A 21,929-nucleotide genomic window follows, 5' to 3' on the forward strand; every position below is an offset into this window, starting at 1 on the left:
TTTTGCCGAATCTCCAAGTTTCATCATCCCGACAACTTTCATTATCATATCTCCTATCATATCACCATACGCGTATAGCGCCAAATCACCGCCAACGCCGACGTCAGGCCCAGGGCCATCGACTCCTCCGTCTATGTAATCTCCATTTTCCTTTCCTTTCTTAGTTGTCCATAATTTCGAATATGGATCCTCCGAAACCGCTGCAGGAAGATGTTTCCCTCCGGGTTCCTGCTCTCGAAGTCGTAGATATCTCTTCCGACGAGGAGGCCGTGGCCCAACGGCACCCTGGCATGAGCAACGGCAATTTCGTCGGTCATAATAATGCTCAGATTGCCCCGTCGTCGATGATCAATGGAAGCTCTCACGAGAAGACAGATGGCAATGCGACAGCTGGAGAGTCATCAAGTGGCGAAGAAGAAGGTGATAACGATGAAGAAGACGAAGAGGAAGACGACGACGCTGTGGCTGAGGGCTGGGAATCACAGTCACTCTATGAAGATGCTTTAGATGGCATGGGAGAGGAGCAGTTAGCAAAGGGTAAAGCGCTATCCTAAATCTCTCACATGTTGGTAACCATAATGCTCACAACTAGAAGAGGCAGATTCACTCACGGTCGAAGAAGCAATGGCATATCGCAAACGCTTACGGGAAGTTGGGCCCGATAAATTTGTTATGGAGACTATCGAGGCAGAGATCATCACGGCCAAGAAGTTATGCACGGCTTTTGGAATCCGGCCTCCTGTGTTTCTCGAGGGCGCACCGGACGAAGCCTATTACCCGCTGCTCGGGCTCGGGATAACACGAGAATTATCCAAGCGTCTGAAGCTGCAGGAGTACAATACCGTCGATGATGCGGTAGAGTTATTGAAGAAGTCGAAGAATATAATTGTCCTGACCGGAGCTGGTGTACGTTGAAGCAAGTTTCAAATGCTCATTACGAGAGGCCATTACTCACAGGTTGATCAGATTTCTACCAGCCTGGGTATTCCAGACTTTCGTTCAAAAGAGACAGGTCTCTACTCGCAACTTGCACACCTAGGATTAAATGACCCACAGGAGGTCTTTGATATTGACATTTTCCGCGAGGACCCAAGGTACGTTGATATCATAACTCTAGAAATCATACAGTTACAGAACTAACTTCTTCGTAGCATTTTCTATTCTGTCGCAAAGGATATTCTTCCTTCTACGAAACGATTCTCTCCTACACATGGTTTCATACATTTACTTCAAGAAAAGGGGAAGCTTCTCACGAATTACACTCAGAATATCGATAATATCGAAGGCCTCGCAGGCATACGTCCCGAAAAGATGATTCAATGCCACGGTTCATTTGCAACCGCATCCTGCGTAAGGTGCAAGTACAACGTGCCCGGCGAGGAAATATATGAAGACCTCCGCGCTGGACGCGTAGCTAAATGCCAACGATGTACGCGCACGTCCGGCTCAAGGCCAACGAGCGGCATGAAAAGGAAGCGAAGCTCAGAGGGAAATCAAAAAGACCGACGTCGCCGGAGCGATGACGATGACGAGAGCGATTTTGACGAACCCGAGCCCGGCGTCATGAAGGTCAGTATTCTCTTCAATCGGAGTGTATTTGGAAATGCTAATAACTGTCTCAGCCCGACATCACTTTCTTCGGCGAAGCCCTCCCGGACACATTCCACGACCGCCTTGTCAAGCATGACCGGAACCTGGTCGATCTTGTTGTCGTCATTGGCACCTCACTCAAAGTCGCGCCGGTCTCCGAAGTGGTTGGATTCTTGCCTCCAGAAGTGCCCCAAATATACGTTTCTCGAACTGTGAGTTTTCACTCTCTATTTTTTTTTCCCTAATCCTCCAATATCCGCATATTGGATAAACACCCCTCTTCCGTCTTAACCATAAAACTGACTGACTGGCCATGATAGCCCGTTTCACATGTCAATTTCGACATTGACCTTCTCGGAGACTGCGACGTTGTTGTCGCCGAGCTATGTCGCCGCGCCGGCTGGGACCTCAATCACGAAATGGTTCCAGCGGACGAGAAAGTCGATATCCGCCTACATGAAGGATATTCTTCTCGATTTACATTCAAGATTGTCGACCCTGGCGCAAAGCCAGAAGCCCCAGAAGACCCAGGAGTCAAGCCCGAAAAAGCTTGAACGCGAATAAGGCGTTTATTTTGTCCTAGACACTTTGCTTTTAGCATCATTGTAACCGCATTGTTCTATCCCCTTCAATTCATATTGATCATACGGTGTTTGGCATAGGGCTGGGTGCAGGCTGCTTCATTCTGCGGGGCGCATATCAGGCGTCTCGTGTGTTTGTTTTCTTTCCTTTCCCTCTCTTCTCCCCATCCTCTCCTTTTCCTTTATTTTTCTTATTTCATCTTCTTCTCATCTTCTACTTTTTTTCTTTCTTTTTTCATCAACTCCATATTCTTTATTATGAACATCATCTGGGCGGTTACATTTCAGCATTTCACTTTTCGCATAAGACATTTGACTTTTATATTCATCTATCCTTATATCGGGATAGTTATATCCCTATAATAGACCATTTCAACCTTTCTTATCCTTTTGCATTTTCCCCCTCTCTTATTCATTATCATTGTGATTGTCATTTCAGTATTCAGCATTCACATTACCATGTCGGTATCCAAGTATTCATTATCTTGATCTTGAGCCATTAACATAGTGTCATCTCCCCGCCCATTTGTAACACTGGAAGAAACGCCGCCTTGGCATCATCCCACAATAGTAGTATCTTAAAGGGATGTGTACACCACTTCCACAGCAATGCCAGAATTTGCTGTGTATGTTGTATGTTATATCCTGTATCTTGTATCTTGTATGTTTGATGGGAAATTGTGACCGGTTGCTGCTGCTCGATTCATCCTATTGATCCCGTCACACTATAGGCCTTGTAGTAGTCGTGGTACTCGTGGGTTCTTTCTTTTCGCATCGACTGCGAGAACCCATTGTCCCTCGAAGGCTCGAACCGTTACCGGCCGCCGGCTCATGTCGTGGTATCAGACTCCGAGGCAGGCGTCAATGCTCCGGTTGAAGGCGTTGTCGGTCTGAATCCTTCAAAATACTGTTGCACGCGTATACGTCAGTGCTGCTTTCATGCCTTGCGAAGGATGGGCGATTGGTTTCGATAAGTTGCGAAAGACGGCGGTCGCTGCAATCCCTTGCAGAAAACGGCGCAAAAAGAAACACTCCATATGGACCGGGGGTAAAGCGACATACCTTTCTTCTGAACATGTTCAAGTCATTGGCACTAGCGTGGGCCTCGAGCGTGGACATGTCGCGCTGGTAGTTGGTCAGGGCGGTAGGGTTGACGGCTGAGTCCGGGATGCGGCGGTAGGTGAGGAGACGACGGGACCCTGGATATTTTTTGGTTGAGTGAGTATGTCTGAGCTGGAATAGTGATACTGATATCGAAGTATTCATGGTAACATGGCAAGATGGGAACATGGCAATGGCGTGTACAACTTTACAAGTCGTGATGACCAGAGAGGAGAAGAAGGAGGGGTGAAGAAAAGGAGAAAGGAGAGGTAAAAAGAAGGGTATAAAACTGATGGTACAAAAGGAAGGGGGGGGAAAGAATAATGAAAAACAAAAGGTTAGGGATGGATACATACATTTATTAAATACTTGAATGCAGGTGCTCACGAGCTCAAGGCAAGGATGAAGAGGAACGCCCAGCTCGAAATCCTCATTCGCAGTAGGCATCCACATTGATAACCTGCCATTCGTAACCAACATGGTTGCCGCAAACGCAAGAATGTCCGCTTGCATTCTTTCGAAGCTGTAGGGTCGTTTGGGCGGGATGTAGCTCGACGACCTGCTCTCACAACATCAGTATCAGCATTTAGTTTCCATTTACCATTACCAGCCTGAGGACAGTAGGTAATTACCAGCCTCAGGACAGTACTAAATGTACGGAACAACGTACAAATGAGCTGCCGTGCCATCAGCCAGATAGATGACTTCCTTTCCTTTGCCATCTCGGGACCCGAGGACCTTCAGGCCTTCACGTACTCCATAGGGTGGATCGCATATTATGCCATCCAGCAACTGCGTGGGCCGCAGCGGTGTATTTGTGAGATCGGACACAAAACTATCGCAAAACCGATGCACAAGCCCGTACTGATGGAAATTGCTAACAATCCCGCCTTCTCCTTTTCCACGAATACTTCGCCCGTCGATATCCGAGCCCAGCGCGTGGGCGCCGAAATGCGAGCACGCGACGGAAAAGCTGCCGGTGCCGACAAAGGGGTCGAAAAAGAGCTTTCCGGGCGCCGCGAGGGCAAGGTTGGCCGTCACGAGAGCCAGCTCGGCGTCCATGCTCGTGGTGCTGATGTATTTGCGCTTCTTGAGATCGTAGCGGACTATTGCTTCTCGGTCTGAGCCGCCAATAAGTCGCCCGAGGAATAACCTGTTTGGGTGGGTTGGAGGTTGCTCGGGTCTGGGTTTGTTTTTGATATTGGAGACGGCACCACCAGAGGCGGCGGCGGCGGCGGCGGAGGAGGTGTTCGCACCGGAGGGCGTGGAGGGTGTAGAGACAGATGGGGAGAGGGAAGGAGAACTGGATACGGCAATGCCAAAGACATTGTCCCATTCTTCGAAAATACACCAGTTTTCTTCAAATTTACTCATCTGGATTCTTCCTGAGAAACCGAGATAGCTGAACCCTTCGATGAGTTTCCGCTGTTCTTTCTGGTTCCGCTTTCCCTGGTAGGCATCGACGTCGAATCTGAACGAGCAGTTGCGGTACTGAGCCCACTTCTCGCTCGTCCGTCGCCGCACGTCCTCGTGGAGTTCTTCGTATGTTAACCCCCGGCCCCAGAGCTCGTAGACGGCTTTGGTGAGAATGGAACGTCCAACGATGGCGCGGGCCGTAGCGTCATCCTGGATTCGTACAAGGCAGAAGGGGGTCTATACCGTCAGTCTAGTCTATTATAGGATGCATTCTAGAAATTCGGAAAGAAATGCTTGCTGAGAATTGAGAAGAAATAATAAAAGACAAGATGACGAGAGTCCTGGAGATTGCATAATACATATCAATATAGTTTGATAGCCGTGCTGCCAACATCCCCAGGACCTCACGTGAACAATGGCTTTATGCAATTCTCAATGCACAAGAAAATCATTTGCTCATGCGGCGCGCATGCATAGATCCGCACTTTACAGAGCCAAAGAAATCCATTCTCCAGGTAAATTGCTTTTTTTTTTTCGCAGACTCTTGTTTTCCAGAGTTTAGAGCTTGCTGTTTTTTTGCAGTCTGTTCCCAGAGTTTGCAATTTTTCCTTAGTCTCTTTTCGAGAGTCTCATCCATCTTGAAACATTGCAACTGACTGACTGCGTTTCTTTCACCGGTAAACATGCAGCCGCTCTTCTCGTCGAATGAATTTTTCTTTCTTCGAAACCATTTTTGAAATAAAACAAGCAACACAAGATAGAGGAGGAAGGGAATACAAAAACAAAAGAAAAAGAAGAAAAAACAAGTAATAAAAATAAAACATCAAAACTGAACATGCAATTAGAGAAACACAAATTATAACTTACATCATCACTATACTCCAAAATCTCAATCTGCGCCTCAAACAGCGCCGCTAGCGCCTCGATTTCTGCCCTGCGAAAAGTTTCATGCTGCTGCACGAAGCGAATCAGATACTCCTTCATCGCCGTCCGCCCTGTCCGTCCTGTCCGTCCTGTCCGTCCTTGTCTGTCGTCGCTCTCCCACAAGACAATTGCAACTATTCCTCCTCTTTTCAGTACCTAATTAAACACGTAATTGTATTGTAATTGTAACTGTAACTGGAACTGTAGGTTGGCACGAGGGCAAGAAATGCAACTTTTCGCGAAACTTTACGAGTACCTAATTTACCTTACGACCTTTGAACCTTACCGCCTGCCGTATGTCGGTTGTCGGCGTATTGGAGTAGTCGCAGTTCTAGTCGCCCAACGTGCTAGCAGCGCCAGACCTGCGGAACCGAGGGCGCACTAGAGAGTCGGTTAAGAGGATCACTGACGGAATTAATTGATAGAACATTTTAGTGATTATCCATCAATAAGTGGTTCTATGGTGTAGTGGTAGCACTTTGGATTCTGATTCCAACAACCTGGGTTCGATCCCCAGTAGGACCTTCTTTTTTTGCGCATCTTCCGTCTGTTCTTTTTGCTTGATGCGCTGACCGTTTTGTCATCCAAGGTCAAAGTCAAATTTAATACGGATATGTAAGGATGTTTGAACAAGGGGGTTATTATATCGATATCATAGATGAAAATAAGAGGAAGAGGAGTTGTATATTAAGCCCAAGATACAAAAGGTACACATATATATACCCGCGAAAGGCAACCCAAGTCATGAGATCTTTTATACACAGATACGGAGTAAAGTATCCGAAAATTGTGAAAAGGAAAAAGAGAAAAGAGAAAGCTTCGCCGTATTTCCTGACGCAGGCCCGGAATAAAAACAGCCACAGAGGTCCTGACATCAAACCACAAATAAAATAAATAGATAAAAAAATAAAAAATAAAAAAAATAATTAAAAAAGATAGAAAAATAGAAAAAAAGAAAAGAAAAGAAAAAAGACGCTCCGTTGACGGCTGAGTGAGTGGTGGTATATGTCCGTGAAACAGTAGATCCAATCCAAACCATAACGCCGTCATATATTACCCAAAATAAGACCATGTGAAGTCAACCCGAAAGAAAAGTGTCGGTAGCATGAAACCCGCCATGAAGAGAAAAGCGCCAAACTTATGCCGGATTTCCAGCTATTCCGGCCCCGCCCCATCCCATTCCGATCCCCTCGAGCATTTGCGTCCAGGCGCCTTCGGCCGAGGTGCTCATGTCAGTGACAGGACCGGGCGTCATGCCCTGGCCACCAATGTCCCAGCCGGGAGGAATGACGAATCCAGAGCCATCTTCGCGGCCTGGCGTAGGCGGGAGGAACTGGCCGGGCGAGAAACTCTCAAAGGAGAATCCGCTCTCAAACGCTGAAGGTGCGGACACTGGTTTCGACGACAACGCGGCGGGAGCTTGTGCTGGCATGGCGGTGGTAGAAGAAGACGAACCAAGGGGGCGATGAACCACGTCGTCTACATCTGGAGGCGTGTAGGACGTATGCGAGGACGAATCGCGGTGTGCACTTGCGCTTGGACTGAGGGTATCTGATTGAGCGGATTCTGCACGGTCGTCCGACGTATCCATGGTCATGGGTGAGTCTTTCGTCGATGAGCCCTGTTGGTTGCTACTGTTACTGCTTGGGTATTTGGGTACAGGACCGCAGAGGCCAATGCTCGCACCCGGGGCGGCATTATCTTTGTAGCGGTTCGGCAGAGAAAAGCTGGATTTCTGACCTTGGCCAGGAAGAGGGTGAATGCGACTGTAGGTTTCGTCAAGTTGGCTGCTGTTATTGGTGGTCTCAGGTGCGATGCAGGAGGCGTCTGCTCCGCCAGATTGGTAGATAGGGATTCCTTGAGGTAAACCTTGCGACGGTTGAAATTTCACTCCGCCGGGTCCAGTCTGTAAAATATTAAAAATGTTAGATTGAGATATACGGTTGTTGACCTGGAAATGGAAAGAAGAGAGCGCGCGCGCGCGAGGAGAGGGGGAAGTAATTAATACGTACGGGACTCCGAGTCACGCTCACTCGATCTCCTCCGGAACGAATATCCATTCCTGCTGCTTCCAGGTCGACTTCGAGTTGGGCGAGGAAAGACTCAGTCAGGGGATTTTGGCGCTTGATGACATTCATGGCTGAGAGGAGGAAGCGGAGAGAAGCGACAAATTGCTCGTCTTCGGGCCGAGCCTTGAGGTATTGTACGAAAACACGCGCAGAGACATAGAGACAGAACGACATGAATGGATTCATCTAGTATTTGTGAGCAGAGTGAACGAGGATGGACCGGAAGGAAAAGGAAACTCACAGCCGAAAGGTCTGTGTGGCTAACCGTACGCATGATGCTTGCAATTTCAGCTGCCGCTGTAAGGCATCGCATCTTGCTCTCTGCGCTCACAGCTGCGGGCATGCGGTTCTTGTCTGCCTTGAAAATGGCGGCTTGGTGAAGGCAGATTGTCGAGGTGTGTATGTTCATGTTTAAGAAGATGATATTAGGGTCCGCGATCCCGGCTGGCAGTCTCAGATGGCCCGGTAGTGACAACGCTGTGTTGAGCAAGATGTTGTCCATGTTCCGGTGTCGCTTCCAAAAGGGGCCATTCAAGTCCTCGTCATTGTCGCCGTCGTCCGGGCGGTGGAGATGGATGAGGTTTCGACCAAAGAGACATGCTAATACGACTACACCGGCAAAAGATGAAAGTGAAGCGGCACCAGATGGGTCGAGAGCAGAGGGTAGAGACTTTGAAGACGTAGCTCTGCTCATTTGATACGATTCTTCGCTCGCGGGCAGGTTCGTTAAAATCTAAAAGAGCATGTCAGCTGACGTAAGTAAAATATATATGCAGACTTGTGAGAGTTTACATCTTTCTCTTCGAAGAGTACTGGCCATCCTGTCCCAATACTTGCATATCGATCTTCACAAAAGGCCATCCAAAATGTTCGCCTTCGCTCCTCGCGTTCTGTCCAGTCGCGCGGGGGAAGTAAGCATTGCTTTACATCCAAACCTTTGCCGTCCAACCGGTGCAGACCCATCATCTGACACATTCGTCCTCCTTTACCGACGCTTAGCCACGCGCGGGGAAAATACATGAGTTTAAACTCATATGTAGCAATCAGGATCCAACACTGCGCGTGAGCCACAGTGAGGATGCCCTCACCATGGCCTTTCATCTGGTCGTATTCAGCATACCGACGGGCCCTCAAATAGAAGATCTCGCTCAGATTGTTGTACTTTTCCGAGATCGAGGCAGCAATGCACCATATGGCGTATCGAAGGCAAACTGGCGGCCGAAGATGCGGCGCCAAGTTCAATGCTGCCAGGTATCGAGCTCGATGTACCATTGGAACACTCATGTGAATTTTGCCAAAGTATATATTGTGCCTGTAGCCAGGGGAATCAATACAAACGCGTAATGAAAGCATCAGGGGAAGCGAGGCTACTCACAACTCATCAATGACTTCCTGCGGCGGCAACGCTTCATCCAAACCCAACGACATGAGTTCCCACGGCGACCCACCACCAGATGTCAAGTCAAAATTGCGGTCGTCGAGCAGACCGAGGGAAGTCTGGTCTGTAAAGGGCTGGTTGAATTGGTCTTGAGATTCCTGTGGCGTGCTCCGACGAGGATTGTGCACAAAGAAATCTGGTCGATCTGGTGTAGTCTCCATTGGCTCGTTGGGTGTAATATCCTGATATGTTGGGCCAGAGGCGCTAGTTACCGTCTCGGATGAGTCCTGAGTCTTGAGCAACGTTTCTACTTGCGCTGCACAAACAAATTCGCCGTCAGTTTGGATAAAATCGTTCCAGTAAAGAATGTAACCAAAAAGTCCCGAGAAAGATAAAACCAGTGCTCTCCAGAAATCTATTCGTAGTCACATACCTAGCCTGGCCTCCAGCGCTTTTACGTAGCCTCGTTTGGGTCCGCTCTTCTTTCTAGCCTCATCATAGGCGCAGTCATGCTTCAAGCGTGAACAGGTCGAGCAGCTCGGTTTGGCTCCGTCGCATTTCAGTTTCCTCTTTCTGCACAGGATGCACGCTATTCGTTTGGGCCGGGGAAGCGTTTCCCCATTCTCGCGATCTCCACTGCTCTCTGAGCGCTCCAATCGTGGTGGATTATCCTGTTGGATCGGCGGCGGCTGCTGCTGCTGCTGCGAAAGGTCGTTGAAATAGTCATCGCCGACAGATTGTCTAGAAGCGGAGAACGACATGACGATGATGATGCTGATACAATTAAAGATGAAGCTCCGTGCTTACGCAAGGATCACCGCGCGAATGGGGCGGCGGTTGCGTGTCTCCGGAGTCAGTCGGGGTAATGATGATGCCGTCTGACTGCAAAGCTAAGCACTGGGCAGAGAGCCTGAAACAACAGCGTCGTAGCAATAGATAGGAATCAAAGAATGGTGCTTTCTTTATGGATCAATCAAAGTGGTAATGCTTCCGAAAAAGCCATTACACGTTGGTGTCAAAATGAGCAAGGGTGGCGGAAAAAGAGGATCACAAGAAAATGCACTTGGTCGAGTGCTAGATCAATGTGGGGGCCGGGGGGGAACAGTTCAGAGGCTGATACCGCACCTTCTCAGCCCTATCTCACTCACTCGATGATACGTCGATTGTAATCTGATGGAGCAGGGAGTGGAATGATAAAGAGCAAGATACAGCGTAAGGGCAAACAGCTACTCGTAGCGACCGTTACAGATGGGGCATTGCAATTCTCGTAACTACCTTTACTTTTCGCTGACTGACATTCCGCATTCATTGAGAGGGATTTGGGGGGGGGACCCAGCTGGGGCCTCTGGGGTCAGCAAGAAACGGGAGACTCACACGCCGAGCCCCGATAGGCCGGATGTTCTGGGTAAGACGCAAATTGATAAGTTAAGTTAGGGAAAAGGCAAAGGAGAGGGGGTCAGACTAACTGAGGCAGCCAAGTCTGACGCGGTGCCTTTGGGTGCCATCTCAATTAATAATAAAAGCAGAGAGCAAAACTAAACAGTCACAGCTAGTACGAGCACCGTAATATACCTCGGAAAGGTAAGGTAGCTAGTGAACCGACCAATAATTAGTCTTCGCTTATAGTTTATTACTTCTTTCTTTGTGCCTATTTTGGAATAGCACGTGACCATTGCTTGTCTTGTTTAGAGTAAAATACTTCATTCAGTTAATTTGTTACCGACTTCAATTTATACCGTAGTACACATCTAACTTGAACTAATTATAAAACTAGACTTTAATCAGTTTACAGAATTACCTGTATCATATACCCCAATTTCATAGAAGAACAGAATAATTATTGATTATTCCCTATGTTGGTCTTGATGCCAGACTATTGTAGCATATTTAAAAGACCAGCCACGTGGTCTTGTTGTTTTGACCAAAGACCAAAGGCTGCTGGAGACCACCGGCCTCAATAAGTACCCGACTCGTGTTCTTCTAAAAATTTAAATACGGATAAAAAAAAATTCAATGAGTTCAATCCTATTCATTTTTAATATTTTTATATATACTTTCCCTGGCTTGAAATATATGTTCAGTGCTGATATGCCCCGTAAAACATCTTGGAGCTATCGGTCCAGTTCTCACTTTCTGGAGAAGCCAAGGATCCAAATTCTACCTTCCTGTTATCATTTGCTTGTCTCTAGAAGAATCATTTCTATGCACTAATCATTTGATCTTTGGCAATGTCCTAGGTAGTTGATATATAATCCGTACCGTCATATCATTGTGTGGCAATCTACGTGGTGATTGCAGCAAACAGCCACGGAGTAAAGTGGCCCCTTATTAAGCTTCCGTGTCCCCACATGAAAGTGGCCCCCTGTCTGACAAATTTAACCCCTGGCGAGCTGCAACCCGGCAACATTTTCCTCTGCCCATCCGTCCTGATCCGACATCGAACCACATGCACTAAATTATGGCGAAATTAAGGTCTTTATCAGATCCGCCATCAGTTTCGCCTCAATTCGTATTCCTTCGTCCTACAGTACACCCGCCATAAACAATGGATGTAGCTCTCGAGCTTCTCGATCCCCTCATTCTGGATAAGGCCTATGCTTGGGCGCTGCCTCATCCCGGCGTCAGCATAACCAATTCCTCATACTCCAGTCTCTCGGCCGCCGACACGGTGCCTACATCTCTATGGGCGCGAGACAACATCTATCGTCAAATCATATCGATTCTCATCATCACTCAGCTCGGCGCAACTTCTCTCTACCTCATTTTCAGCGCTCTATCCTACTACTTCATATTTGACCGACGGCTCGAGTACCACCCTCGCTTCTTGCAGAATCAAGTCCGCCAAGAGATCAAATCATCGCTATCTGCCGTTCCGGTCATCAACATTCTGACCCTCCCATTGTTCCTGGCCGAGGTCCGTGGCAAAAGCTTGCTTTACTCCGAAGTGAGCGACTATGGCTGGCCATGGCTATTGATCTCGTCGATACTGTACATGGCTTTCAATGATATTGCCATCTACTGGATTCATCGCCTGGAACATCACCCGAGCGTGTACAAGTACATTCACAAGCCACACCACAAATGGATCGGTAAATCTTCCTACAAAGCCCTCCCCACCTGGGCCTTTACCTTCCCGTAGCTGCAAGGTGCCAAATGCTGACGATATACTAGTTCCCACGCCTTGGGCTGCGCTGGCTTTCCACCCGCTTGATGGATATGTACAGTCTCTGCCATACCAGTAAGTTATCCCAGTCCGTCATCATTGTCATAGCCTCCATAGCCATCGTGTCTAAAAACCTCAACAGCCTCTTTGTTTTCGTTTGTCCGATGCAGAGATACCTGTACATGGTCCTCTTCATTGCTGTCCAGATCTGGACCATCCTAATCCACGACGGCGACATGATTTCGGGCCATTGGACGGAGAAATTCATCAACAGCCCTGCGCACCACACGCTGCACCACATGTACTTCACCGTCAACTATGGACAATACTTTACCTGGGCCGACAGCTATTTCGGCTCGCACAGGGCACCGGAGCCAGCGCTGGATCCTCTCCATGATGCACTCAAGGTGATGCGCGCGAAAGGACTCGTGGATGAGCAGGGCAACCCAACCAAGAAGCCGAAAGGGGAGTAAAGTGCTTTCGAGTTTTCAGGAGGATTGATGTCTCCGGTAAATATGCATAATGAGATTGGAGGCTGCACGGCAGGCTATTCTTTATAATCGCAGCTGGTGCGTCATGGAGCATAGGAAGCGCCGATGTATACATTCCCAATAATACGGGCGCGATTGCGGACTAGACGGGCTAATTCGTCGTTAGACCTACGGGCGTTAAGACCATTAATATTTAAGGCGGCGTCTCTTCAGGCGCAGAAAACGTAATGAGAAATTGGCGTTGTACTTGCCATGTGTTTATCGAAGGTCACGCAAATGGACCCCTCCATCTACTCCCTATCCACGGTCCATAATTTTTGTTTATCACGAGCAGCCAGTATCAATACGGCATTCTAGATTAATAGGCGTTGTCTGGTCCAAGTACACAGTTACGTGGAACAAATGAATTGAAATTGTATATAACAAGAGAATAGATAATGGATGCGCCGAAAATCTATATATTGTACATGGTTGATGCTTTTCGAAGAAAGATGATTGTAGTGGTGATAACGTCGAGGACCAATGTATAGGAATGCATGTTTCGAGACGTCTGAGTTTAGTTTCGGCCTCTTCTTCTCTTGCCCTGGTTTCTTGTCCGAGCCACCACAACCCACTTGTTCGGATTCCGCACCTTGCGAGTCTTGTAACCGGATTTGGCCTGAGATTGCTCTGTTAGTCTGTCGAACAGACATTCAATTGCGGGAGTAGGAAACATACCGGCATGCCCCATGGGCTCACAGGGTGCACATTACCCTTGGATTTACCACGTCCACCACCGTGAGGGTGATCAGCTGTCAAAGTAGGAATTAGAGTCAGTTTTCAGTACAATTAAAACCAAAACCAAAAACAAAAACAAAAACAAAAATAAAGATAAAAATAAAGATATAAGAAGAATTGCTTACCAGCGTTCATTGCAACACCACGCACCGTGGGTCTGATACCCAGCCATCGAGACCGACCGGCCTTACCCAGCTGACGGTGCTGCCAGTGCGAATTGCTGGCGACACCAATGGTGGCGCAAGCATCCTTGCTCACTTTGCGGACTTCACCACTCTGAAGCCGAACTGTAACGTGACGAGCGCCGCCCTTGCTGTCATCTTTGGCGATGACTGTAGCATAAGTACCAGCACTCCGGCAAAAGACACCTCCACGGTCCTTCGCCGAGCCGACATTGTAGACAAGGGTACCAATTGGAACCAACTTCAAGGGCAGACAGTTGCCTCTTGTGGCCGTCTTTGCTGCCAACATACCAGGATCCACCGTTCCTCCCATGCTATCGAGAAGCGCTTGTGGAATACCAGAGCGGTAACTCTCTACAGAATCGCCAGCTCTCATTCCTTCGGCTGCCAGAATGTAGGATAATTCTCCATCGACATCTGATTTGATCAGGGCAATATGCCCGCTGCGATTGGGATCGTATTCAATTCGCTGAACGGTTTGTTTGCCGGGCTTCGCGCGCATGAAGTCGACCATTCGGATTCTCCGCTTGTGTCCACCACCCCGATGTCGAACAGTGACTCTTCCAGAGTTATTACGACCACCTTTTCCTTGACCCTTCTTGGGGAAGGTAAGCTTCATCACGGGGCGACCCTTCCACAAGTGATCGTTTATCGGCCGACGCAGGTGACGAAGACCTGGGGTTCGAGGTTTGTAAGAGCGAAGGGCAAAGGCGCCCTGGGGCTTCGGCCCAGACTTTGCGACACCATGGTCCTCAACGACGGGCTGAATCGGGTTGCGAGCGATAGCTGAAGAAGCGGCAGCGGCGTAGGCTCGGACGGAAATGCTCGACAATATGCATTGGCATGACCGAGATGGCTGTCGCAGCCAGGTTCGTGGTTGAAGCATGGCGGCGCAGCCACGCCAATGGTTGATTGCGCGGCGATTAGGTTTTCTCTCTACCGATAAAGAGTAGGAGTTGATGAGGGTATTATTATTATGAGCGGGACTGCAACACCAGCAGCATTGTTCTCCCCGTCAAAGCAGCAACCCTGACCGGATGTCGTTTCTGGCAACAATTATAGTGGCCTCCTCGTTTCCCGAACTTTTGATGTTCTCAAGATGAGAATCGGGGCTACCGCCATCAACCAATCATCGTTCAGCAGAGAATGAGAGGTGATTCTGCTTAGTCATCAACGCGAGGGTGACACGCTTGGGCCGTTGCCGTACCGACGCCTTTGCATAAGCGATTATTTACTTGCACAAATTGACACACGAGAAGGGAGCGTCCTTCCCTGTTCTCTCGTCATACGGTACGCGACTCAAAGGAACATGTAACTTGCTGTGCTACGGAGTACTTGGCCTGACTTCACGCTTCTGTTCCCCCTCGCCTTTATATCGTCTTCCCCCCCTCTCACTTCATAGCCGTGCCGTCAAGCTTCCACCTCAACGCAGGAAGCACTTTTCTCGACTCTTGTGGTATTGTGCCCATTGCTTTTGTTCTTTAACTTTACAATTTCACGCGTTTCGTGATCGTCACCTCCAACTTTGAAGTCACAGCATCGTGCAAGCCCCGTCATCGCCTGGTCTTGGCGTCTCAGCCGCGCTAGTACACATACCAAACAACTTACCGTGCAGTAGACGAGTCTCCACCCAACTCACTGCCATCGACATCACGCTTTCTCTTCACACACTTGACGGTCGAAATCATCGCCTCAGCAATCTTCATTCTCAACACGGGTCATACGATAGCCCTAGAGCGGCTGTTTCCAGTGACTCGAAAATTGAATCAATAGGCCGACACCAGCGACATTCATCGCGTCCCATTTGACGAGGTCCTTCACCCTGAAAGAGTGGGCCTTATAGGTCAAGGGCCTATTTCGATTTACTGTCACCTACACTCTGATCATTGACAGCAACATACTGTATCGGGGAGGAAATTATTTTTCCGTACTGTATGTTGTTGATATTGGAGTTGTGTTGTCACCCACTGACTGAAGCTTCCACAGTTCATATTTTGAAAGAGCTCTCATCAGGGCTAGTCAGACCCACATTTTAGACCTTTCGTCCTCGCTCTACCACCCAGATCTCTCAAGGTGAACTCAACACCAGAGAATAACAATGCCTACCGTAAGTGTTCCTTCTTTCTTTTGGACTAATTATGAATTTCAATTTCGCCCAGTCGAATTGTGGATTCATCATCTGACCTTTTCCTGGCAGGTACGACCCGCCCGTTCGCGTCTGGCGACCAATGAAAATGATGAGAATGGAATCTCTACGCGTGTAACACGAGCAAAGGCCGCAGCTCTGGCCGCGCCTGAAGATGGTACCGGAATCACCGCTGCTGCCAAGAAGCCTCTTCAGACCAAGAAAACCACCTCTACCACCGCTGCTACTGCTGCCGCTCAGCGAAGGCGTGCAGCCCTAGGAGATGTCAGCAATGTTACCAAGATTGACGGCGCCGAGGCCGGTAAAGAGGGGAAGAAGGCTGTCCAGCGAGTAGGACTTGTTTCCAAGGCATCGCAAAGCGCTGGTGTTCAGAAGCCCGCTACGCGTACGAACTCGAGTCGCTCAGTATTGGGCTCCAAGGAACACAATAAACGAGCTAGCTCAGCAGAACTGAAGCGGCCCGCAAGCGGCTCTGGCGTTTTGACCGGCGTGCAGAAGAAACGAAACAAGACTGCGACTGCGACCGAGCCCATTCAGGAGGAGCAGCAGCCCAAGCAGGAGAATGTGGACCCTACCAAGAAACAGGGCTTTAGCGTCGAGATCAAGCCGCGTGCGACCACTGAGCCAAAGGAGGAGACCGCGTCCAAGGCTGATGGACAAGACTTGAAACAACGCGTCAAGCAAGAAGTGCAAGATGAGCTCAAACAAGAGATGAAGGAGCGCTTGAAGCAGGAAATGAAGGAGGAGGCCCATGAAGAAGTGGAAAGCTTCAAAGATGCATTTGCCCGCGGTGTTCCCGATCTTGATGCTGAGGATCTTGAGGACCCACTCATGGTTGCAGAGTATGTCGTTGAGATCTTTGACTATCTCAAGGCGCTCGAGGAGCCTACGGCGCCCAACCCCGATTATATGGAGCACCAGGAGGAACTGGAGTGGAAGATGCGCGGTATCTTGGTGGACTGGTTGATTGAAGTTCACATGCGTTTCCACCTCTTGCCCGAGACGCTTTTCCTCGCCGTCAACGTTATTGATCGCTTCTTGTCTCAAAAGATTGTGCAGCTCGACCGCCTTCAGCTTGTTGGTGTCACTGCCATGTTCATCGCGTCAAAGTATGAAGAGGTACTTTCGCCTCACGTTGCCAACTTCCGTCACGTCGCCGATGACGCGTTTTCTGAGGCTGAGATTCTCGGCGCTGAACGGTTTGTGCTTTCGACGCTCAACTACGACCTCAGCTATCCGAACCCGATGAACTTTTTGCGCCGAATCTCCAAGGCCGAAAACTATGACATTCAGACGCGTACTTTGGGCAAGTACTTGCTGGAGATTGGATTGGTCGACCATCGCTTCCTTGGCTATAATCCCAGTCACGTTTCCGCTGCCGCCATGTATCTTGCTCGTTTGATTCTTGAGAGAGGGGAATGGGTAAGAACTTTTTCGGCCTTGTCGGTTTCGTTTCACTTGTGCTAATTGTCTTTTAGGACGCCACTCTTGCTCACTACTCCGGTTACACTGAAAAGGAGATACAGCCCGTTTTCAAGCTCATGGTTGATTATCTGCACGGTCCTGTCATGCATGAGGCTTTCTTCAAGAAGTATGCCAGCAAGCGCTTTTTGAAGGGTGAGTTGTTCTATTTCCCCAATTGTAAAATCCTGACCAACAGAGCTAATATTTTGTTCTAGCTTCCATTCTCTGCCGGCAGTGGGCCAAGAAGTATCACCCAATCTACCTCGACAACCCCTTGTCTGAGGAAGTTGATGGCGAGCAGAAGTAAATTTTAACACACTCTTCCCATATTGAGTCGTCTCCGCGAGGTGCTATCAGACAATACCCGTCTTTATGATCATACGATGGATAGAATATTGCATTAATTGGATTTTTTTCAGCGGCGGATGCTCATTACGAAAAACAATGGCGTCTCATTGCTGCACCAACTGCGCGTCTAGCTGAGCCTGAGGGAAGTTGAGGGTAAATATCATCCTGCTCAGTCGTCTGTTGCGTTTCAGCTATTATCGAAATTGGCTTCAAAGATACAGTTTATCCTGATTCCTAGGGTTTCTTTTTTTTTTTTTCCTTTTTTCATTTGTCGGGCGTTGAATCTTACCATGGGTTGCATTGCTTGGTTTTGGCATGTTTGGTCCCTTAATTACTATTTGTTTTTTTTTTTCTTTCTTTCTTGCTCTTCGGCGTGATCGGTCTATGACGGTCTTGATCAAAGTCGGAAAATGACTGGGTGCGGGGCCGATAACTTGGCAGCTAATGCAGCAAGCAAGGAACTGGTTGCTAGTATTTGTCAGTGTTGGAAAAAAATGGGCGCGACCGGACCGGGGGGATTTGCTCATGATGCTTTTGCGCGCGCGCTCTCATTTGAGTCTCTGCCTAAGTAGTCCCATGCAGCATCATTTGCTTGCTTCTTTTCTATCCGGTTTGGCTTTGTGCAAACTTTGGTCGGGATCGTATTTGTGTTTTTGTCTGCTTTTTTTTTATTCCTTTCTGCATCTTACTCTTTTTTCTTTTAGCCTCTTCTCAATTCCTTCATCCTGTTATCAGTCTGGTTGTTATTACTCTGTTATTACTCTGGTTGTGATCTTTTCACTTCTTCCTTTTCTTTTTTTTCCTTTACTCTTCTCTTCTTTTTACTTTTCTCTGCTACCTTTAGGTCACATTCTGTAAATGACCAATTGTAAGGAGAGAAATCAACCGGGCCCGCTTGAGGAGCTCCGTACCTTAGACTCACTCACACACATACACATACGTAAACAAATTAGTCTTTTACTTATAAAGTACTTTACTCTTAACTACCTACTCCTTCTCCTCTTCTTCTTCGTCTACGTTGCCCGTTCGGCCTCGGTATTTTAAACTTTTCTTCGTGGTAGTGGCTGTGGTGTCTATCGGTCCTTTTTTCCCCTGTGTTTTTACTTACGGGCGTATGATTTCGCTCGGGGGAGGAGGAGGAGGAGGTGGGGGAGGGGCCGGGGAAAGGGGCTGCTACTGACTACTACAATCTACAGTCTACAATGTTATCGTCGTCGTCGTCGTCGTCGTCGTCGTTGTTGTTGACGTTGCAGTTGTAGTTCTCTGCGGTTTTTTTCTTTTCCCCTGTTTGTTGTGTGTGTGTTTATTTATTTCGTGGTTATCCGTATAGTGTTATTTCCGTGGTCGTCCTTACGTTGTCATTTAGTCGTCCGTCTAGTGTTATTTCCATGGTCGTCCGTATATGTTCATAACAGCAAATACATTACTTTACCAGTCTTGTTACGATTACCAAGTCTGCGATGATTCAAGTGTTGTTATGATTCTAGAGTCTTGTTATGATCATGTCTTGTTACGATTGCAGTCTACGGTTACTAGTCTATTGCGATTACCAAGTCTGCGATGATTCAAGTGTTGTTATGATCATGACTTGTTATGATTGCACAAGTCTACGATTACCAGTCTACGATTACCAGTCCTTTACGATTTATTTAAATCTGCGGAGGGCTGATTTGGTTTGTTTGTTTGTATTGGTGCCCTTTTTGCTGCTGTTTATTTATCCTGTATCTGGATCTTTTTATTTATCGTGTTTTTGGATATATTTATTATCCTGTTTTTGAATTTGGTTTATTATCCTGTATCTTGATCAGGGGTAGCTTGTTTCTGCAGTCTAGTTTTGTGATCCGTTGGGCCGTTGGTCTGTTAGTCCGTTGATCCGTGGTTTGTTCTCCTGTACAGAGTACAAAGTATTTGGATTGTATGCTGCCATTTATTGCAGCTTATTGGCACATTGTCTATTATCGTCTGTATATTATTGTCTACTCATCAACGTCTGTTATCAACATTTGATTATCATCTGTTAGTGTCGTTGTCTATTGTCTGTTGTCGATTTTGCTGTCTATTATTGTTTTCGTTGTATATTTTCGTGTGTTTCGTGTGTTTCATCTGTTTTGTCTGTTTCGTCACTTGAAACATATAACACGTAACACGTAAAACGTAACATGTAAAACGTAAACCATATAATCGCGAAACGCGTAACGCGTACTCGGAGTAGGAGGTGAGGTGGACAGGGACAGTGTACGGGTACACACCGTAGAGTAGCCGTAGTCGTGTTTCAGAATGTCTTTTAGAATGTCTTGTCTTTTTATTTCATTGTAGACTTTATATATATAGGTAAGGTATGGTAAAGGTACAGAGTAATGATAAGGTAAGGTGCCTTTAAAAAAATCCTTAGACAAGTTCTTTGCGTACTTTTATTTTCCTGAGATAAAAAAGGAAGAAAGAAAGAAAGAAAGAAAGAAAGAAAGGGAAATGTGGTCCTAAAAGATACAAGATGACATCAATAAGCCAAAGTCAACGAACGCCGGTGCCAACGCCGGTGCCAGTGTCAACGCCAATGCGATGCAGGAGACGTAGATGATAGATGAGAGTAAGAGACGATAGATGATAGATGAGAGGAAAGAAATGCGTGGTGATGCAGATGAGGTTACGGAGGAGAGAAAATGTAGGATGAATCGGAAAAGAAAGGAAGAAAGAAAGGAGAGGGGATGAAAAGACGAAACACCATTCTCGAGGGTATAGAATAATATATAATGGAAGAATCATCAAGGTGAGTAGATATCCACGGACAGAATTATAAGCTCCCCCCGGCAGCTCCGACAATCTTCAAACCGACTGGATCGCCCGAATAGGCCAGCCAGTACCGCGACGGATGCCATGCGACGCAAGGCGCGGGATGCGCGGTCTGTACAGTGTGTACGTATTCGCCCGTTTCGACGTGTGCCTACGTTCTTGTCAGCATGAAAAAAGAGAAATCTATCAGCTCATGTACTTACAATCTCGAGACCGGTCCCCTCGTCGCTACCGCCAACGATGAAGCTGCCGTCGAAGCTGAACCCGACGCTGCGCACCGCGCCCACCATTGCGCCTAAACTATGCTTGCAAACCCAGTCTTGCGTATCCCACAGAGTGACCAATGCATCGGAGCTTCCTACGGCGAGATATTTTCCTCGTGGGCACAATTCCAGCGCCAGACACGCTGCCGTGTGCGCATTCAGTGTGTGAAGTGGAGACAGAGACGGGTAATCGAGTATCTTCACTTTGCCTTCGCCCGTGGTGAGAAGCAATTCTTGCCCGGTATGCGAAAACGTAGTCTGGTTCGTCTGCACGTCCTGTTGGATCCCCGCTTGCTGTTGACTGGGCTTGCCAGTGGCGAGGGAAATGGGCACAAGCATATCATCCTAGAAGAAATACGACAGTCAGTAAATCTGCGCGCGCCACATCAATCCCGCAAGATACGTTACGCACCTTTCTCCCGACAATAACTTCGGAGCCGTCCGGCGCCCATGCGATCGAAAATCCTTCGCCGCCAATCTTGGCCTCTCCGACAGAAGTCTTGCTGCGCACATCCCAGAATCGTACAGTACCATCAGCGCTCACGCTGGCAAGCTCTGCTTCCCTTACGGGATTCCATGCGACTCGCTCGACCGTGCCGCTGTGGCCGCGCAAGTCGGTGCTGTACTTGACATTTGCCTTTTCCGGGTTCCATATCCGCAATGTCCGATCCACGGAGCCTGTTGCAATGAATGTGCCTGTTGGACTCCAAGCTAATGTACGGACAGCATGCGAGCCAGGGCCTCTTGTCGCGGGGTCGTGGTACGTTTGGGTCCTGAGGGCGCCGAACAGGGTCGAGAATCGATCCTTGGGGACAGAACGTCGATATTGTAAAGGCGCCATGGCAAGAGAAGTCGCTGTCGCTCCTAGCCTGATCAGGTCTCTGAGCAGTTCTGCGGCGATTTTATTCTTTGTGGCGCTGGAGTTCTTTGCTGCTAGAAGCTCCGGCCCGATAGTATCTGCGAGCCCTGCGCTTTTGAGATGTACGGTGGGCGAGGAAGTCATGATGCGAAATTCTAGCAGCTTGGTTCAGGCTTCAAGTGTTGGATCCGGCCGTTTAGACCAACCCAGAAGGATCAAGATAAAAGTAATATTTATTGTTGGATAAATGTTGAATGGTTTTCTGGCTTGTGTGATGAGAGTTGGTCGGATTTTTTGCATAGCTTTCTAGTTAGGCTTGACACCGTGAATGAGTTACTAGTCTTGATTTGATTCAATCAAATTTGGCTTTACGGAATGCTATAAATT

At 48.0% G+C, this 21,929-nt stretch overlaps 8 protein-coding genes and 1 non-coding gene across 9 annotated transcripts; 5 read left to right on the forward strand and 4 right to left on the reverse strand.

Annotated features, from left to right (window-relative positions):
* The first annotated feature begins 29 nt into the window (after nt 1-29).
* On the forward strand, nt 30-2,508 carry L228DRAFT_230709 (SIR2-domain-containing protein). The gene is made up of 6 exons (XM_018330543.1): nt 30-537; nt 596-906; nt 967-1,094; nt 1,152-1,569; nt 1,623-1,802; nt 1,911-2,508. Exons 1-6 carry the CDS (start codon nt 183-185, stop codon nt 2,142-2,144), a joined length of 1,626 nt encoding a protein of 541 aa, XP_018187873.1. The 5' UTR covers nt 30-182; the 3' UTR covers nt 2,145-2,508.
* Nucleotides 2,509-2,526: 18 nt separating this feature from the next.
* L228DRAFT_221166 (tRNA guanosine-2'-O-methyltransferase) lies at nt 2,527-5,878 on the reverse strand. The gene is made up of 5 exons (XM_018330262.1): nt 5,556-5,878; nt 3,943-4,925; nt 3,629-3,831; nt 3,234-3,370; nt 2,527-3,078 (listed from the first exon to the last, which is right to left on the reverse strand). Exons 1-5 carry the CDS (start codon nt 5,670-5,672, stop codon nt 3,001-3,003), a joined length of 1,518 nt encoding a protein of 505 aa, XP_018187874.1. The 5' UTR covers nt 5,673-5,878; the 3' UTR covers nt 2,527-3,000.
* Nucleotides 5,879-6,066: 188 nt separating this feature from the next.
* L228DRAFT_t81 lies at nt 6,067-6,137 on the forward strand. The gene has a single exon. It is a non-coding gene; the product is annotated as a tRNA-Gln (tRNA).
* A 1,400-nt stretch (nt 6,138-7,537) lies between these two features.
* L228DRAFT_211365 (hypothetical protein) lies at nt 7,538-9,820 on the reverse strand (the record flags this gene model as incomplete). The annotated part of the gene is made up of 5 exons (XM_018329892.1): nt 7,538-7,867; nt 7,923-8,414; nt 8,474-8,993; nt 9,057-9,375; nt 9,493-9,820. The coding sequence occupies 5 exons, from the start codon at nt 9,818-9,820 to the stop codon at nt 7,538-7,540; spliced, it is 1,989 nt and encodes a 662-aa protein (XP_018187875.1).
* Nucleotides 9,821-11,604: 1,784 nt separating this feature from the next.
* L228DRAFT_268796 (putative sterol desaturase) lies at nt 11,605-12,695 on the forward strand (the record flags this gene model as incomplete). The annotated part of the gene is made up of 3 exons (XM_018335197.1): nt 11,605-12,148; nt 12,231-12,297; nt 12,365-12,695. The coding sequence occupies 3 exons, from the start codon at nt 11,605-11,607 to the stop codon at nt 12,693-12,695; spliced, it is 942 nt and encodes a 313-aa protein (XP_018187876.1).
* Nucleotides 12,696-13,085: 390 nt separating this feature from the next.
* L228DRAFT_247990 (50S ribosomal protein L2) lies at nt 13,086-14,745 on the reverse strand. Its single transcript, XM_018332765.1, has 3 exons — nt 13,616-14,745; nt 13,431-13,504; nt 13,086-13,371 (listed from the first exon to the last, which is right to left on the reverse strand). Exons 1-3 carry the CDS (start codon nt 14,556-14,558, stop codon nt 13,270-13,272), a joined length of 1,119 nt encoding a protein of 372 aa, XP_018187877.1. The 5' UTR covers nt 14,559-14,745; the 3' UTR covers nt 13,086-13,269.
* A 1,025-nt stretch (nt 14,746-15,770) lies between these two features.
* Nucleotides 15,771-17,589, forward strand: L228DRAFT_239306 (G2/M-specific cyclin NimE; the record flags this gene model as incomplete). Its single annotated transcript, XM_018331128.1, has 4 exons — nt 15,771-15,779; nt 15,870-17,240; nt 17,297-17,435; nt 17,498-17,589. The coding sequence occupies 4 exons, from the start codon at nt 15,771-15,773 to the stop codon at nt 17,587-17,589; spliced, it is 1,611 nt and encodes a 536-aa protein (XP_018187878.1).
* Nucleotides 17,590-17,832: 243 nt separating this feature from the next.
* L228DRAFT_150560 (hypothetical protein) lies at nt 17,833-18,549 on the forward strand. Its single transcript, XM_018329279.1, has one exon. The coding sequence runs from the start codon at nt 18,075-18,077 to the stop codon at nt 18,486-18,488; it is 414 nt and encodes a 137-aa protein (XP_018187879.1). The 5' UTR covers nt 17,833-18,074; the 3' UTR covers nt 18,489-18,549.
* Nucleotides 18,550-20,421: 1,872 nt separating this feature from the next.
* On the reverse strand, nt 20,422-21,595 carry L228DRAFT_230723 (WD40 repeat-like protein; the record flags this gene model as incomplete). The annotated part of the gene is made up of 3 exons (XM_018330544.1): nt 21,096-21,595; nt 20,624-21,028; nt 20,422-20,571 (listed from the first exon to the last, which is right to left on the reverse strand). Exons 1-3 carry the CDS (start codon nt 21,522-21,524, stop codon nt 20,422-20,424), a joined length of 984 nt encoding a protein of 327 aa, XP_018187880.1. The 5' UTR covers nt 21,525-21,595.
* Between the last annotated feature and the right edge of the window lie 334 nt (nt 21,596-21,929).

The sequence above is a fragment of the Xylona heveae genome, assembly GCF_001619985.1.
Source record: "Xylona heveae TC161 unplaced genomic scaffold L228scaffold_6, whole genome shotgun sequence".
Classification (NCBI taxonomy): domain Eukaryota; kingdom Fungi; phylum Ascomycota; class Xylonomycetes; order Xylonales; family Xylonaceae; genus Xylona; species Xylona heveae.

Coding starts and splice junctions, on each gene's coding strand:
- L228DRAFT_230709 (XM_018330543.1), top strand. CDS start 183: ATGGATCCTCCGAAACCGCTGCAGGAAGATGTTTCCCTCCGGGTTCCT. Junction 907..966: donor TTGTCCTGACCGGAGCTGGT/GTACGTTGAAGC, acceptor CAGGTTGATCAG/ATTTCTACCAGCCTGGGTAT. Junction 1,570..1,622: donor CCGAGCCCGGCGTCATGAAG/GTCAGTATTCTC, acceptor TAACTGTCTCAG/CCCGACATCACTTTCTTCGG.
- L228DRAFT_221166 (XM_018330262.1), bottom strand. CDS start 5,672: ATGAAGGAGTATCTGATTCGCTTCGTGCAGCAGCATGAAACTTTTCGC. Junction 3,832..3,942: donor GATGGCACGGCAGCTCATTT/GTACGTTGTTCC, acceptor TTGTGAGAGCAG/GTCGTCGAGCTACATCCCGC. Junction 3,371..3,628: donor CATTCAAGTATTTAATAAAT/GTATGTATCCAT, acceptor AAAAATATCCAG/GGTCCCGTCGTCTCCTCACC.
- L228DRAFT_247990 (XM_018332765.1), bottom strand. CDS start 14,558: ATGCTTCAACCACGAACCTGGCTGCGACAGCCATCTCGGTCATGCCAA. Junction 13,505..13,615: donor TGGTGTTGCAATGAACGCTG/GTAAGCAATTCT, acceptor CTACTTTGACAG/CTGATCACCCTCACGGTGGT. Junction 13,372..13,430: donor TGAGCCCATGGGGCATGCCG/GTATGTTTCCTA, acceptor GAGCAATCTCAG/GCCAAATCCGGTTACAAGAC.
- L228DRAFT_150560 (XM_018329279.1), top strand. CDS start 18,075: ATGCAGCAAGCAAGGAACTGGTTGCTAGTATTTGTCAGTGTTGGAAAA.